General features: G+C 43.7%; 1 protein-coding gene across 7 annotated transcripts in view; it reads left to right on the top strand.

Annotated features, from left to right (window-relative positions):
* Positions 1-13,011, top strand: part of SASH1 (SAM and SH3 domain containing 1) — a 256,467-nt gene that overhangs the window by 176,546 nt on the left and 66,910 nt on the right. For all 7 annotated transcript variants that reach the window (XM_019638923.1, XM_019638924.1, XM_019638922.1 and 4 more), the window contains 2 exons: positions 8,331-8,371; positions 10,558-10,644. In XM_019638923.1, coding sequence (XP_019494468.1) covers positions 8,331-8,371; positions 10,558-10,644 — 128 coding nt within the window. The remainder of the gene's footprint in view (positions 1-8,330; positions 8,372-10,557; positions 10,645-13,011) is intronic.

Below are 13,011 nucleotides of genomic sequence, written 5' to 3'. Positions count from 1 at the left end.
TTTTTAGCTGAGCCATCCTGCTACCTGTTGGCAGCTCAGCGGCTGCTCAGCTCAGGCTGGACTCGAACCGCTGTTGCTCAGAGCTCAAACCCTTGAGCGAGCTCTTAACCAACTGAGCCACTCGGCCGGCCCCCCAGTGCTTTATAGAAGCTGGTCATTTTTACTTCTTAAGCACTGAATCTGTTAGGATTATATTCAGTTACATGTACCTGAAACCTGACCTCTCAATATTGAGGCAAATGGGGCCATATTTGTTTCCTACACCAAGGAGTCTGGACATAGGTATTTCAAGGCTCATACGGGTGCCCAAGGAATTACTTCCCGTTCTCCGTTATCCTTAATATGTGACTCTCTTCCTTATGAGAAAATGATGACGGCTTGGGCATTGTGCCCGTGATTCAGGCAGGACCAAGGGAAAGGGCAAAGGGCAAAAGACATGTGAAAACTGAGCCAGTCCTGTTCATTATGAAAACACTGGCTTTCCCAGAAACCCTCCACTGTAAAGTTCCAGTTCTGTCTTCTCGGGCAGATGCTGACACCTGGCCTCCACCAGCTGCAAGGGAGTGTGGGGGAGATGGGTATTTTAGCAGGGTACACTGCCACCCGAACAAAATCAGGGTTCTTTTAGTAAAGAAGAAGATGAGCTTGGATATGGAAATGGAGGCAACTGGCCTTGCTTGCTATAAGCACTCACTCAGCCATTGCTGTCTTGTCGCATGTCCATATAATCTACCCAATGATTGTAAACTCCTGGAAGGTATGGACCATGTGTACATGTGTCAGCGGGCTGCACAGGGCTTCATTATGTACACCCAACAATAAACCCCAAACAAGAAATCATTATTGCTTGTTTTTATATGAGACTTACCAGTTTCTGATACCTTTTTATATGAACTTAACATGTACAATGATACTGTATACCCTGTAGTTCATCCTGGGGAGTTTTGGAAGGTCAGTTACTGACTTTGAAGGTGTTGGGAAGGCATTAGTAACCTCTCAGTGCTGGGATATGTGCCGCCACCTTCAATGGTACCATCAGCATCAAAGCCGGCATCTGTACAGCAAGTGTTTATCAACTTCTTAGGCAGGTCAGACCCACGAGTCCACAAATGGAGGATAATGTGGCCCAGATGGAAAAGAGAAGACCCACAGAGAGGGTTTTTTGGAAGTCTTGGAGGATGAGTATATGCGATCCCAGCTTTGGTTCTCCCTGGCCTGAGCTTGTGTTCAGGGGTTCTGCACTTCTGTGCTTTGTATAGTCCTGGCCAGAGTGAAATTGTGGCCCGGACATGAACGGGCCATGGGCCTCCATTGTGGAGAGGTAGCTTTTGGCTGCTTTTCAGGCATGAAACTCTTAAGCTTCTGCCAGTGTCCTGCATCATTAATTTTCAGTACAAGTTACCCGTTGGTGAATGAAAGGACACAGATCTCTCTCAATGCACCTTTGTGAGGGATTTTTAGATTCCACAGGGGTGGAGGCTGCCCTTGGCCCGGAGAGCTTATTGGTCACCCCGAGCTGCCAGAGAACCAACCCCTTCCATGTGGAGATATTGAAGTGCATTTTGAGGACTAAGAATTGACTCTGTAGGGAGAGCTGGTTGAAAGAAAAGGTCAGCTGTCATAACCCCTAGCTTTTTGTTGTTTAAGTACGTGCAGCCATGTTCTAAATACCATACAAATCATAATTCACTGATATCTCTAGAAAAAGTAGGTGATTGTTATTGTCTGTATTTTGCATAGCAGTACACTTCAGCGGGACTGAGCAACTGGTCCAGAGTTACTAGTTAGTACATGGCAGAGCTGGTCTTTGAACCCAGGTGGTTGGACCCCAGCACCCACATTTGGAGCCACTGTGCTGGGCAGCTTCCTTAGGAAAACATTGGCGACGTTATTCACATCTGGATACCAGTCAGCTGTGCACACATCTCCACGGTGACATCATGTTAAATCATTGGGGTGTGTGTGTATGTTTTTAAAATTCCAGGATGAACATGGATTGCCTTTGTGAAGTGCAACTGAAAAGTGGAAGAGGAATCGCTATGTCTTTCCTAACAATTTGAGGGGAGTTCATGTTAATAAATATATATATATAAAGGATTTGTAGCAGAGAGATCATGTTTAGATACCTACAACTTGCATACACCTAATATAATTAGCAGGAGAGTGAAGGATAACAAAAATGATTGTTGCTAGAAGTTTCATACCTACACGGGCTCTTTCTGTCCAGTTTTCTTAGTAAGATGCTCCTTCTGAGACCTTGTATATGGAAGGAATAGGCCCACCTCCAGTGATTCTGATGGCAATTTTACACCAGTGTTGTTGTAAAAAGGGACGGGGCAGAAAAAGCTGAAAATGCCAAACCTCAGGCTGGTAATTTTGAACTTCTTAAATGTCCTTTCAGTACTTTGCAAGTGTGAGAATTTGGTATGTGTGGTAAGAGGTTCCTCTTCAAATCGGAATTAAAGATTGGATGGTATTCTTGTTTTGAGACAATATCCACACTTGACTGCCATTTCTTTTGGAGAGTTAATATTTACATGATGGGTAGACCCAAACCACTGCCTCTGATATATGTCTGTATTGAAAAGCTACTCGCCGTCAAGAAAAAATGATTTAGTATACATCATGTGTGCTATACACAATAAGCTCAATTGGTACAGTTCTTACTGCTTAAGGAATATAAGGACATAAGCGAATGGGAATAATATTATGCTGAAAATAGATAAAAAGCTTTTGACATCGTGTTCAATCATTGCTGTGTTTTTCTTTTGTTTTTAATTCTGAGAAAATCATGAATTGCATCTAGAAAGTGCAACGGAGAAGTGAAAGAGGAATTATTATGTCCCTCCAAATTATTTGTAGGAAGTTAATGTTTAAAAATTAAACTGGAGGAAGCTTGGCGATGCAGAAACTGCTGGCATCTAGAATAGAGATGCACAGTGGCAACGCCCCAGGGAAGAGTTACAAGAGGTCATGTTTATGGGGAACCTACCCAAGTGCCAGGCATTATGCTGAGCTCTTTACATTCATCGTCTCATGTAATGCTCCTAACAATCTATTCAGGTAGGTGCTGTTTTCATCATCATCACTTCACGTAAAAAGAAAGCATGGCTTAGATTTGTGGCAGTGCTGTCACAGGCGTGCCTCACTCCTGAGTGTGTGCGCACTTACCTGTGCTGTGTCAGGCCGTTGCCTTCTTCAGACACCTGCCTCGATCATTTATGAAGGTGACCTTGTGACAAAAAGCCTCAAAGTACAGGCTGGGAATAGACACTGAAATGAAAGCAAAATCCTCTATGGGGTTTGTTTTCACCTGAGTGACAAAATGGCGCCAACATTGTCATTGATACTAAATATCCAGAGAGCTCTTACAGTATGCTAGGTTTTGGCCACAGGATTACTTTCAATCCCAGCCAGTGAGTTTGCAAAGGTAAATTCTACCTCGTGTATGAAGTCCAGGAGCCATGGGCTGTGAAGGGTCCAGTCTCGAGGCGAAAGCAGAAGAGGTGCAGGCGCGTAGGGCACGAAATGTAAGGTGGCACTCGCTCCTTGCACCCATCCGACCCTGGGAGGGAGCACCTCCCACACTGTCGGTTGCCCCACCCTAGTTCCTGGCCCTGTGGCTGGGAAAGGAGTTGAGCATTGAATTTTTACAGACAACAGATAGTGTGAACGGAATTTGGTTTCATATTTATTTCTATTAAATAAAATAGAAGAGGCATGCTCCTATGATGAACAGGATGTTTGATATCCAAAGGATAATAATACCAAATTAAAGAATGACCTCTTTTACACAAAGTGATTTGTCACTAAGTATGCAAAATTTGCATAGGTATATTTATGTAAGTCATAAAGAAAAAGAAAATATTAACTACTAACAAGCCCCTGAACGTTTTTCCTTCTTCTCCCCTTCCCTCGCCCCCCCCTCCCCCAAGTCCATGTACAGTTCAGTAGCACAGATGTGTCAGTCCTGTTTCTGTTTCTTGTTTCTTGAAAACGCTCCTGGTTTTGGGAACTGCCTTGGCAGGCCTGGGACGGTGCAGGAAAAGACCCAGACACAGCAAAAGCCCTGATTCAAAATTCAGCAGGAAAGAAACTAATGGGGAAATGCATTTCCGGAGACTCAAGATAAAGAACCTTAAAAATCTCTTAAGTATAGGTTTTCCGGTAACATATAACACATGTTCCTTTCTCAGAAACTGGGTTATAACAGTTTTTCTTTTCTTTTCTTTTTTTTTTTTTGTTTGGTTGTAATGAAGTTTCTGGACAGTCCATCAAAACAGAAACATGAAGTCTACTTTAGGAATTCCTTTGTGCTTGGGCATTCGTTCTACTTTCCTGGTGTGCCAGACTAAGTATGTAACAATGAGATAGAGTTGTCTTTGCCTGAAGGTACCGTAGACTATTTGTATACAAGTAGACATAAGAAGAAAAATGAATTCAAGCCAGATGATTTGGCCTCCTTTCCTTCGACAGGCAAATGAGAAGGTCATGGAATTTGCAACACAACCAAACCCTGAAAAGTGTTTCTGAAATAACTTAGTTTTACTAAATAAATAGGCCATGTTCATATATGGTGTTGAAAACCTGCTCTAGCTTCACAACTTCTGAGTATCATTCCAGGAATTTACACAAGAACAGGGCCAGTATATAACATAATGTGACTTTCTTGTTACGTAAATGAGCAAATGTGTGCTGAAGTGGACGAGGCATTGCACTCTGAAGTCCGAGGTATGACTTCTAAACCCAGTTAGACCCTTGCCCAGCTCTGTGAGTTTAGGCAAGTCGTCACTCTCAGACCTCCATGATAATCCTGTTCTGTGATAGGGAGGTTCAGTGAGAGCCTTTTCTTTAAGAGGTACAATTCTATACAAATGTAAAGGATTTCATTTTGACCTTTTGCTCGCTTCTCCTTCTCTGTGGTCTTCTGAGGCCCTCCCTGTGAAGCAATAGTCTCAATAGAAAAGAAAATAGAGCAACCTGGGATTTACCCTGTATGGCTTTTGAAGCAGTAATAAAATTTGTATAAAATTGATTTTAATATTATCCCAGCTGGAAAAGGTAAAAGGTACTCCCCTGGTTTTCCTCCTCCCCACCGACCACGCCCCGTAAGTCCTACGGGCTGCTTCACCTCCTTTTTCTGACCCCTAAAGATTGGATTGCCCCAGCTCGGCCTCATACAGCTTCTCGTCATTATGTTCAGTTGGTCTCCTGGCTTTCAATATACAAGGACTTCCCTATCACCAGTCCTCTAAAACTCTCCTGAACTCACATATCCAACTATCTCCCTAATGTCTCGTCTCCACAGAGATGTTCAATAAGCACCTCAAACTTACCATGACCAGTGTAGACCTCGTTTGCGTTCCTCCTCTGCCCTTTCCTACCCAGTCTTCCCCGTCTGGGGGCCTGCATGTCACCCCAGCTCATCATCTAGGTCTCTGCTCAGCTGTCACCTCTTCTCTGTCCATCCCATCTGAAGTTCTCCTTACTTCTTTTTTGTTCTTTTTAAATTTTATTGGGGAACAGCCATGGTCATTGGTTCCACATTGCTTTCATACTACAATGGCATAGTTGACTCTTTTAAAGAGGGCGCAGCTCATCACAGTGGCCCATGTGGGGATTGAACCAGCAACCTTGGTGTTAGCAGCGCGACACCCTCACCGACTGAGCCGGCCGGTCATCCCCATCGCCTCACTTCTTGCTCTGCATTCTCCTCCCACATTGCTTCTCTCCTTCATCTTAGTGCCAAGATAACAGGAATCTTACCTGTCTTGTCTACCACTCAGTGCCTGAGGCTGCTGGATTCATCATGGGAGCTGAAGAAATATTTATTTATTTATTTTTATTTTTATGTTTTTAAAGATTTTTTATTTTATTGGGGTATTGGGGGGAAGGGAACAGCGCTGGGGAATTGGGGGAAGGGGAACAGACAAGTTGCTGTCGTTTTGTTCTTCAGTCTAGTTGTGGAGGACGTTGCTTCACTGGCCCAAGTTGGCACCATCATTGCGCTCTTCCCGGGTGAGGCAGATCAGTCGCCGGCTTCTGGATGGCCGCTCACTGCAGCTGCTGGCCGCTCACGCTGGCTGCTGGCTACACACGGTAGCCCATGGCAACCCACTGCCACAGGGGCTGCAGCCTACGCCGTCGCCGGCGACTCACGGCAGCCCAGCTCCAGGTTGAGCTGTTGTTCAGCATCTTAGCTGTGGAGGGCAGTGTCACTGGCCCTCATATGTGGGATCCTAACCGGGGCCCTCTGGAGTCCCAAGCCAGTTCTTAACCAACGCGCCACTCGGCCGGCCCTGAAGAAATATTTATTGAATGAATGAATGAATGAAAGGAGGGGAGGAGGTAGGGAAAACAAAGGGAGGAAGCAATTTGCTATTCTCTTTGAGAGGTAGGACAAAGGGAATTGGTGAAGTTGTGGGGATGCTGTCTCTTAAATTGCTTTTTTGATCTAATTCATTAATTCCTTCTGAATTTTCTTAAGTGAATTTGGTCTTCAGGGAGGGCTAACGTAGTGTAGGGATCTTGAGAAAACAGGGTTGCACGTAAGCAGCTTTGGGGTCTAATAGTAGTAGTTATTGGTGAAAAGGTACTTAACTAAGATTGAGGTCTGAGACTTGAAATGCTGAACTTCATGATGATTAAATGGTTAAAGAGATTTTCAGAGTGCAACAGAATGTTATTATTGCTTCCTAGTCATTGAAATCCATGCCGAAGTTTCCATCCTTTTTTACCCTGTTGACAATGAAAATGATGGCCAGGAAAGGGCTGACAACCTGCTTTCCAGAGCTGCCGTTTTCAGGCCTGTGGCGTCTGGCTGGAAGGGCATGTATTACTAGGAGGCCTCTTTGGAACTGACTTCTGAGCATTAATTTCTTTCACCAGGAGATCAGTAAATGACCCCTTCCACCTGCTGCCATCCACATTTGGAATTTGGTTACATCATTGATTTTTGCTCCTGCTGGATGGGTTTTATAATCAGTCTCAAGGAGAAAGGAGATGGCATTTCACATCACTGCTCTGCCAGCTTCTGCTTGCGGGGACAATTCACGGCGTCCAAATTTAACTTCATACAATGTCATTTTCCCCCTTTTCAAATTGATGACTTGGGGCGCCCCATGCTTATGAAACATCGGCTTACTGTGCTTTGGCCAGTATCTAAATTGTGAACTTGGGAAATTTTAAGCATAAAACCCCCCACTGACCACAGCCAAGATGAATAAAGAATCTACAGTGCCATCTGCTGGCGTCCTAGGGAAATGCAGGATATGTCTAGTAGAAGAGCCTAACAAAACGAAAAGATCCAAAGTGCAAACCTGAGAATAATTTATTTAAAACGTATGGTAATTTGAAGAAAGCAGATTAAAAATAATGAAAAAATTGTGAGTCTCTGTACACGTATTTTCTGGAGAAATGCTTGATTACCTGGTGTGGGGCTGTGTTTACCTTTCGGGTTTTTTGGGTTCATCTGTATCAGCAGTCAAACTGGCACCAGGGTGGGGCAGGGCGTGCTCCAAACCTGATGCCCAGACATGTCTTGATTAACTTGGACACATTTTTAAAAACATTGAATTATTTGCTATCACTTAAAAATGTGGAGCTCTCCTTAAAAAATGCACATTTCTGGCTTCTCTTTACACATCGGAATGTGTATGTAGCAAGACGGATAGTGCGGCCACTAACTGGAAGACCTACCTGTTGGCTGCCCCCTGTGTTTGGGGGCCCTCCATTATCGCTCCTACAGCTGACCACCTCACCTGCTGGTCTGAGTGGCATTTGTGGTGCTAGGTCTATATTTGCATTATTATTAGTAGTATTAGTATTATTGTCATCATTATTATTTAGCTGAGCCATCCTGCCACCTGTTGGCAGCTCTTCAGCAACTCAGCTTGGGCCAGGACTTGAACCTCTGTTGCTCAGAGCTCGTACTCCTGAGTGAGCTCTTAACCAACTGAGCCACTGGGTTGGCCCTTATTTGCACTATTATTTGCCTGTTCTTTCCCACTTACACAAGAGACTTCTCAATGGCAGTAACTTCACAGGTAGTTAACAGTTCACAGGAATGGAATGGACTTCAGCAGTCACCTAGTGGAGTTTGTCCCCTTCACTTAAGATAGGTCTTACGCTACCAAAGGGTTGACAAATGGTATATGAGTATGTTTCTAGAAAGGCAGCTGATAGCTGCAGAAGGCTGCTGGTAAATATCCTATAAACATGTCCCTGGCTCTGCTAAGTAGTATTGATGCTGATCACCCTAGTTTGGGGATTGTCAGTTCTCCTGCGAAGGCAAAGCCCCCCCAGTAATCAGACTTGTTTTTTCTTCCTAGGAACCCTCTTCATAAGTCAAACTCCGAAGACGGCTCTGTAGGTCAGTATCACTTTCCTTGGTTTACCTATTTAAAATTATTTTCTTTTAATAATTTATAAAACACGTAAATATGTGAGAAAAGGAAAACCACAAAGAATCCTTCTACCCTCAAACACTGTTAAGATTTTGATGTACAGCTTTCCTCTCTTTTTTCCCCCCAGTATTTGTGTTTTTTCTAAAATACTTGAGATCATATTCTACATATTATAATTTTTTTCAATTGAGCATTTTTCTGCAATGGAATATTCCTTACAGTAAAATTCTTACATCTGCATAATATATCATCATATTAGACGTGCCGTAATTTAATCAACCAGCCGCTTGTTTACTGAATATTTAAGTCATTTCTAATCTTTGTCACAGAGAAAATGATGCTTCAGTAAAAATCCTTGAGCTTATCCCTGATTATTTTCTTAATAAATTCTTCAATTTGGAAACTTCTGAATCAAAGATTATACACCTTAAAGGTGGTACAGATTTCATATCTTCTTGATTATAAAAATCCACTCTTAATTGAGTAACATCTCTTAATTGAGTAACATCTTTTCTGTTTGGTTCAGAGGGAGCCTGGCAAGGTAATTGGGATTCGAAGCGTTAAGTGTTCAAATCAGGCTTTGATTTGGATTTGAATCGTAACTCTCTGCCAACTTCATAGCTATGACCTTGGGCAAGTCACTTGCCTCTCTAAGGTTCGCTTTTGTTATCCACTAAATGGGAACAATAATACATCATATGTTCACCATGAGTATTAAATGAGATATGCCATTAGGTAGCAAAGTGCCCGGATATAGTAAGTGCTCAATAAATGTTAGCTATTATCATTTATTTTTTTATTTGCACTTCCATTTCAAAAAAGTTAACATGGGGGGAGGGGGATTATAGCTTACAGTCAAAGAATTATATCATATTCCCAGATTGTCCCAGAAGGGTTGACTGAGTAATGATCCTGCTTTTGCTTTAACCTTTCATGGTCACTGTTTGCTGTGGTATTTAACCCAAAGGCAGCAGACACTGTCAAACTTGCCTTCAGAATTCTGAGTCCTTAGGCAGTCTCAGGCTAGCCCTAGGTCTCTGGTTCCGTCCCATAGCTCTGGGGGTTGTCAGAACTTACATGAGGGCATCCTGTTGGACAAATGATGCCCTTCCTAGCCGGGGAGCACTGTGGATGGGGTTTCTATACGTCTGTTTTGTGCAGCATCGCCTGGCACCACTAGGCTAGACTGGCAACCAACAGTGTCCCGCTTTGCTGGACCTTGTTTCCAGTGGCTGTGGAGCAACCAGACTCCGAATGGTGACAAAGCTGCTGCTTTGAGTGAGCCGAGTCTATGAGAGAGGACATCATGCTGCTGTTTCCTCTCATTTCACTCACTTACCCCCTTTCCCTTTACGTATTATTAATGATCAGAACCCTGCCAGATATTAAAACTGTCTAGCTATGGCAAGAATTTGTTTGCACTGGAAAGTTACCCAGAACAATCTGAGAAGATAGGAAGGAGGGGGACTCAGTTGGGAGATGGTACAGCAGCATAGCAGCCTTCTTTTCTTGTCCTTGTATCCTGGGTAAACTAGGTAGGTCACCAGATAGCCCGAATGCCAGAGAGGTGGGGTCATGCCCCACTCATGCCATCGCTAGACTCATACAATCTCCACACCTTAGAGAAACAGCGTGAGGCGCCCCCGCAGACCCGGGACCCAGCCCTGTGGACCAGTGTACACAGCATGTACCTACCATCTGTCCTCTGCATTAAATCTGGGGAACAGAAATCAGTCAAGGGTAGATCGACAACAGGAATAACAAGGAAACAAAATTTACTTCTCCAAGTATTCTGTTTGTGGTTTAGCTGAAATAATTGTGACTGAGACCAAAAAGGGGGAAATATATCACAAGACAAGACAGAATTAGACGTACTAGTTAAACAAGCATCAAAGAGAGTACAAGAATGCATGTTTTGCCTGCCTTTTCGATATTTCCATATTTTTCATCTTATTTCTGCTGCGCTGTTTCTTGCTGCTAGGAAAGTTGCATTTCTTTCAAACAACTTTATAGGCATTTACAAATCTCTCCCATACTGAAAGAGAAAAACTGCCTATTGGTGAAATCAAAGTATTCTTACAAGCTTTGAATTATAAGGAAGAGGCTACTTTTGTTATTAATGAATTTATTGCTTGTGTCTTCTTTTTTAAAGGAAAAGGAGATTGGAAGAAGAAAAACAAGTATTTCTGGCAGAACTTCCGAAAGAACCAGAAAGGAATAATGAGGCAGACTTCAAAAGGTACTGGAACACAGCTGGCGGACAGTAGGGCCTTTTAGCTCTCAAATGCTGAGATGTCCATGCCTCTCATCTGAATGGATGCTGCAAGTTTGAATGGCTCATTGCATGTGCCCATAGCATGTTCAGCGTTTCTGACATTCCGATCGTTACTTTAAAACTTCATCCTAGTAGGAATTTTTTTTCTTTTCTTTTCTTTTACACAAAAAGGGAAGAGTTGGCAAGCTTTCCTTTTCATAGATCAGTCAGTGAAAACCAAATCTTTAGTTTTCTCCATCCTACCAACCACAGGAAGATCTTTACTCGCTGAGATCTACCCTAAAAGGGTCCAGTATTTGTTAGTTTTGGATGCTCCCCACTGCCCTGCCCCTTGGGGCCTTTGTAATCTTAGGAACTTTTGATGCTTGTCTGTGACAGGGATGGTTATGGGACTGTTGCCCCTGGAGACTGTGTCTAATGGTCTGACATCATGGGAATTCGCTCAGGCTGCTTTGTGAAGGCAGCCCTGCCCTCCTCCTGGCCGTGTCTTTGTTGCTGTTTATATATTAAGTAAATCTGTCATCCCTTTGGGGCCCAGTTATATAATTTGTGTTTCCCCAGTATTCAGAGAGGGAACGGAAAGAAAGCTACTTCTAGATTCCAGCCCTAGATTCCAGACTAAGGTTATCATTAGATGAGAATTTGTAATTGCTCACCAGTGGCATGACTTGATTTCTTTTACAAAATCTTAGCGTCCTGCCCTGTTCAGAATGCTTCTCCAGTTCCTGATGCACACGGAATTGAGAAAAGTGGACACAGGCAGCCTGGATGTCGGGAGCGCACCTGGGTTCCTTGGCAGCGTTTGATGGGGTTATTATTTTTTTTTCAGTTCTCCTTGAAGGGAGTTATTCTTAAACATTCCCAGTTTTCCCTTTTGGTCCACACCCAGGATCACTTGTGATTCAAAGTCAACCTTGGATTCTAACAGAGTCTTATTTAGAGAGAAAGAAAAGGAGAAAGAGCGAGAAAGGGATACAGGGTGGGAGCCAACAATTTAGCAGCTCACGTGGCTTTCTTTTAAAACCCAACCAACTCACCATCACCCGTCCACCATTGGAGTTGACAAAGATAGTAGGAATGAATCAAACCAGCAGGTTTTCGCCCTCACCCAGCACACTCTATTCTTCTTCCTGGGCAAGGACAGGAGAGGCAAAGGGAACTCGAGTGGTATTTCTGGACTGATTGATTACAAAATGGAAATGAGAGAGGGAGACACCGGGAAACATAAATTCCAAAGTAGGTCCTGCCTGGAAGGGGTCCTCCAAGTGTGCAGCCAGCCTCTTCCCCTCTGTCTGTTTACGCCGAGGGCAAATTAGGCCTTAGCCGAACATCCTAATGTCGCCGAAGCTAGTAAGATCTGGATGGGAAAGACAGGGCAGAAAGAGAAAGATGAGGGACTAGAGTGCAAGCTTATTCCCAGCGTGCGTAATTCAGCCAGCTTTCACTGACATATCTTTTTCCTACACGTTGACCCAGAGGCGCACACGCCAACGCAGCTCATACGATAGAGGCGATGGCAGTCTGTTTGCTTCGTAGGAAAACACTTTCGAGGAAACTTGATGGGGGTTCTGTTTTCCTCTGCAGCTCTGGTTGCCTTAGTTTCCAGTTGGAAGCTCAGTTCTCCATCACGGCTTGGAAACATGTTTGTGACAGCGATCCTTTCTGACAGATACATACAGAGGGTGCCCAAAAAATGTATACACATTTTAAGAAAGGAAAACCCTATTAAAATTGTAATACTCAATACATACTGGTAACAAAAGATGAATACAAGTCACGTTTGACTTCTGCAATTACACGAGGTGCTCAAAGTGGTTCCCATCAGCGTCCAGATACTTCTGATGATGGCGAACTCCTGCTTCAGCAATGCTGACCCAAGTGTCCACTTGTACACATTTTTTTTGGCACCCCTGGTATGTAGTACCTTCCTTTCAGTGACCTCAGACGGCTTCGCATCTGTGATTATATTTATTTGCACTTATCCTCTGAGGAACAGCGGTAGTCAGATAGTTCAGTAGGGCTTCTGCAGGCTGTGTGAGGTTGTGTGAGGCAGCTGACTCGGTGCCCTTACCTTTCTCTGTCATGGCAGATGGTTCCCTCCTCGCAGAAACATTTTTTTCTCATTCATACTTGAAATGGAAGGACATAGGGCGCCCTCACCAGAGGAGCCTAGGAAAGCTTGTCTGCTCTCGCTGGGTCTTTAAGTCTCTGCTCTACCTCTCACTGCCTGTCTGCTTTCTTCCAAAACTCGCCTGGACCCTCCACCGCCTAAGCTCAGATTCTTCTAGAGGCGTTGTTTCTGTGGTATCATCCGTACATGATCTTGGCACC

Source organism: Hipposideros armiger, unplaced genomic scaffold (assembly GCF_001890085.2).
Source record: "Hipposideros armiger isolate ML-2016 unplaced genomic scaffold, ASM189008v1 scaffold_41, whole genome shotgun sequence".
Lineage (NCBI taxonomy): Eukaryota > Metazoa > Chordata > Mammalia > Chiroptera > Hipposideridae > Hipposideros > Hipposideros armiger.
This window is presented reverse-complemented; position numbering and strand designations above follow the sequence as displayed.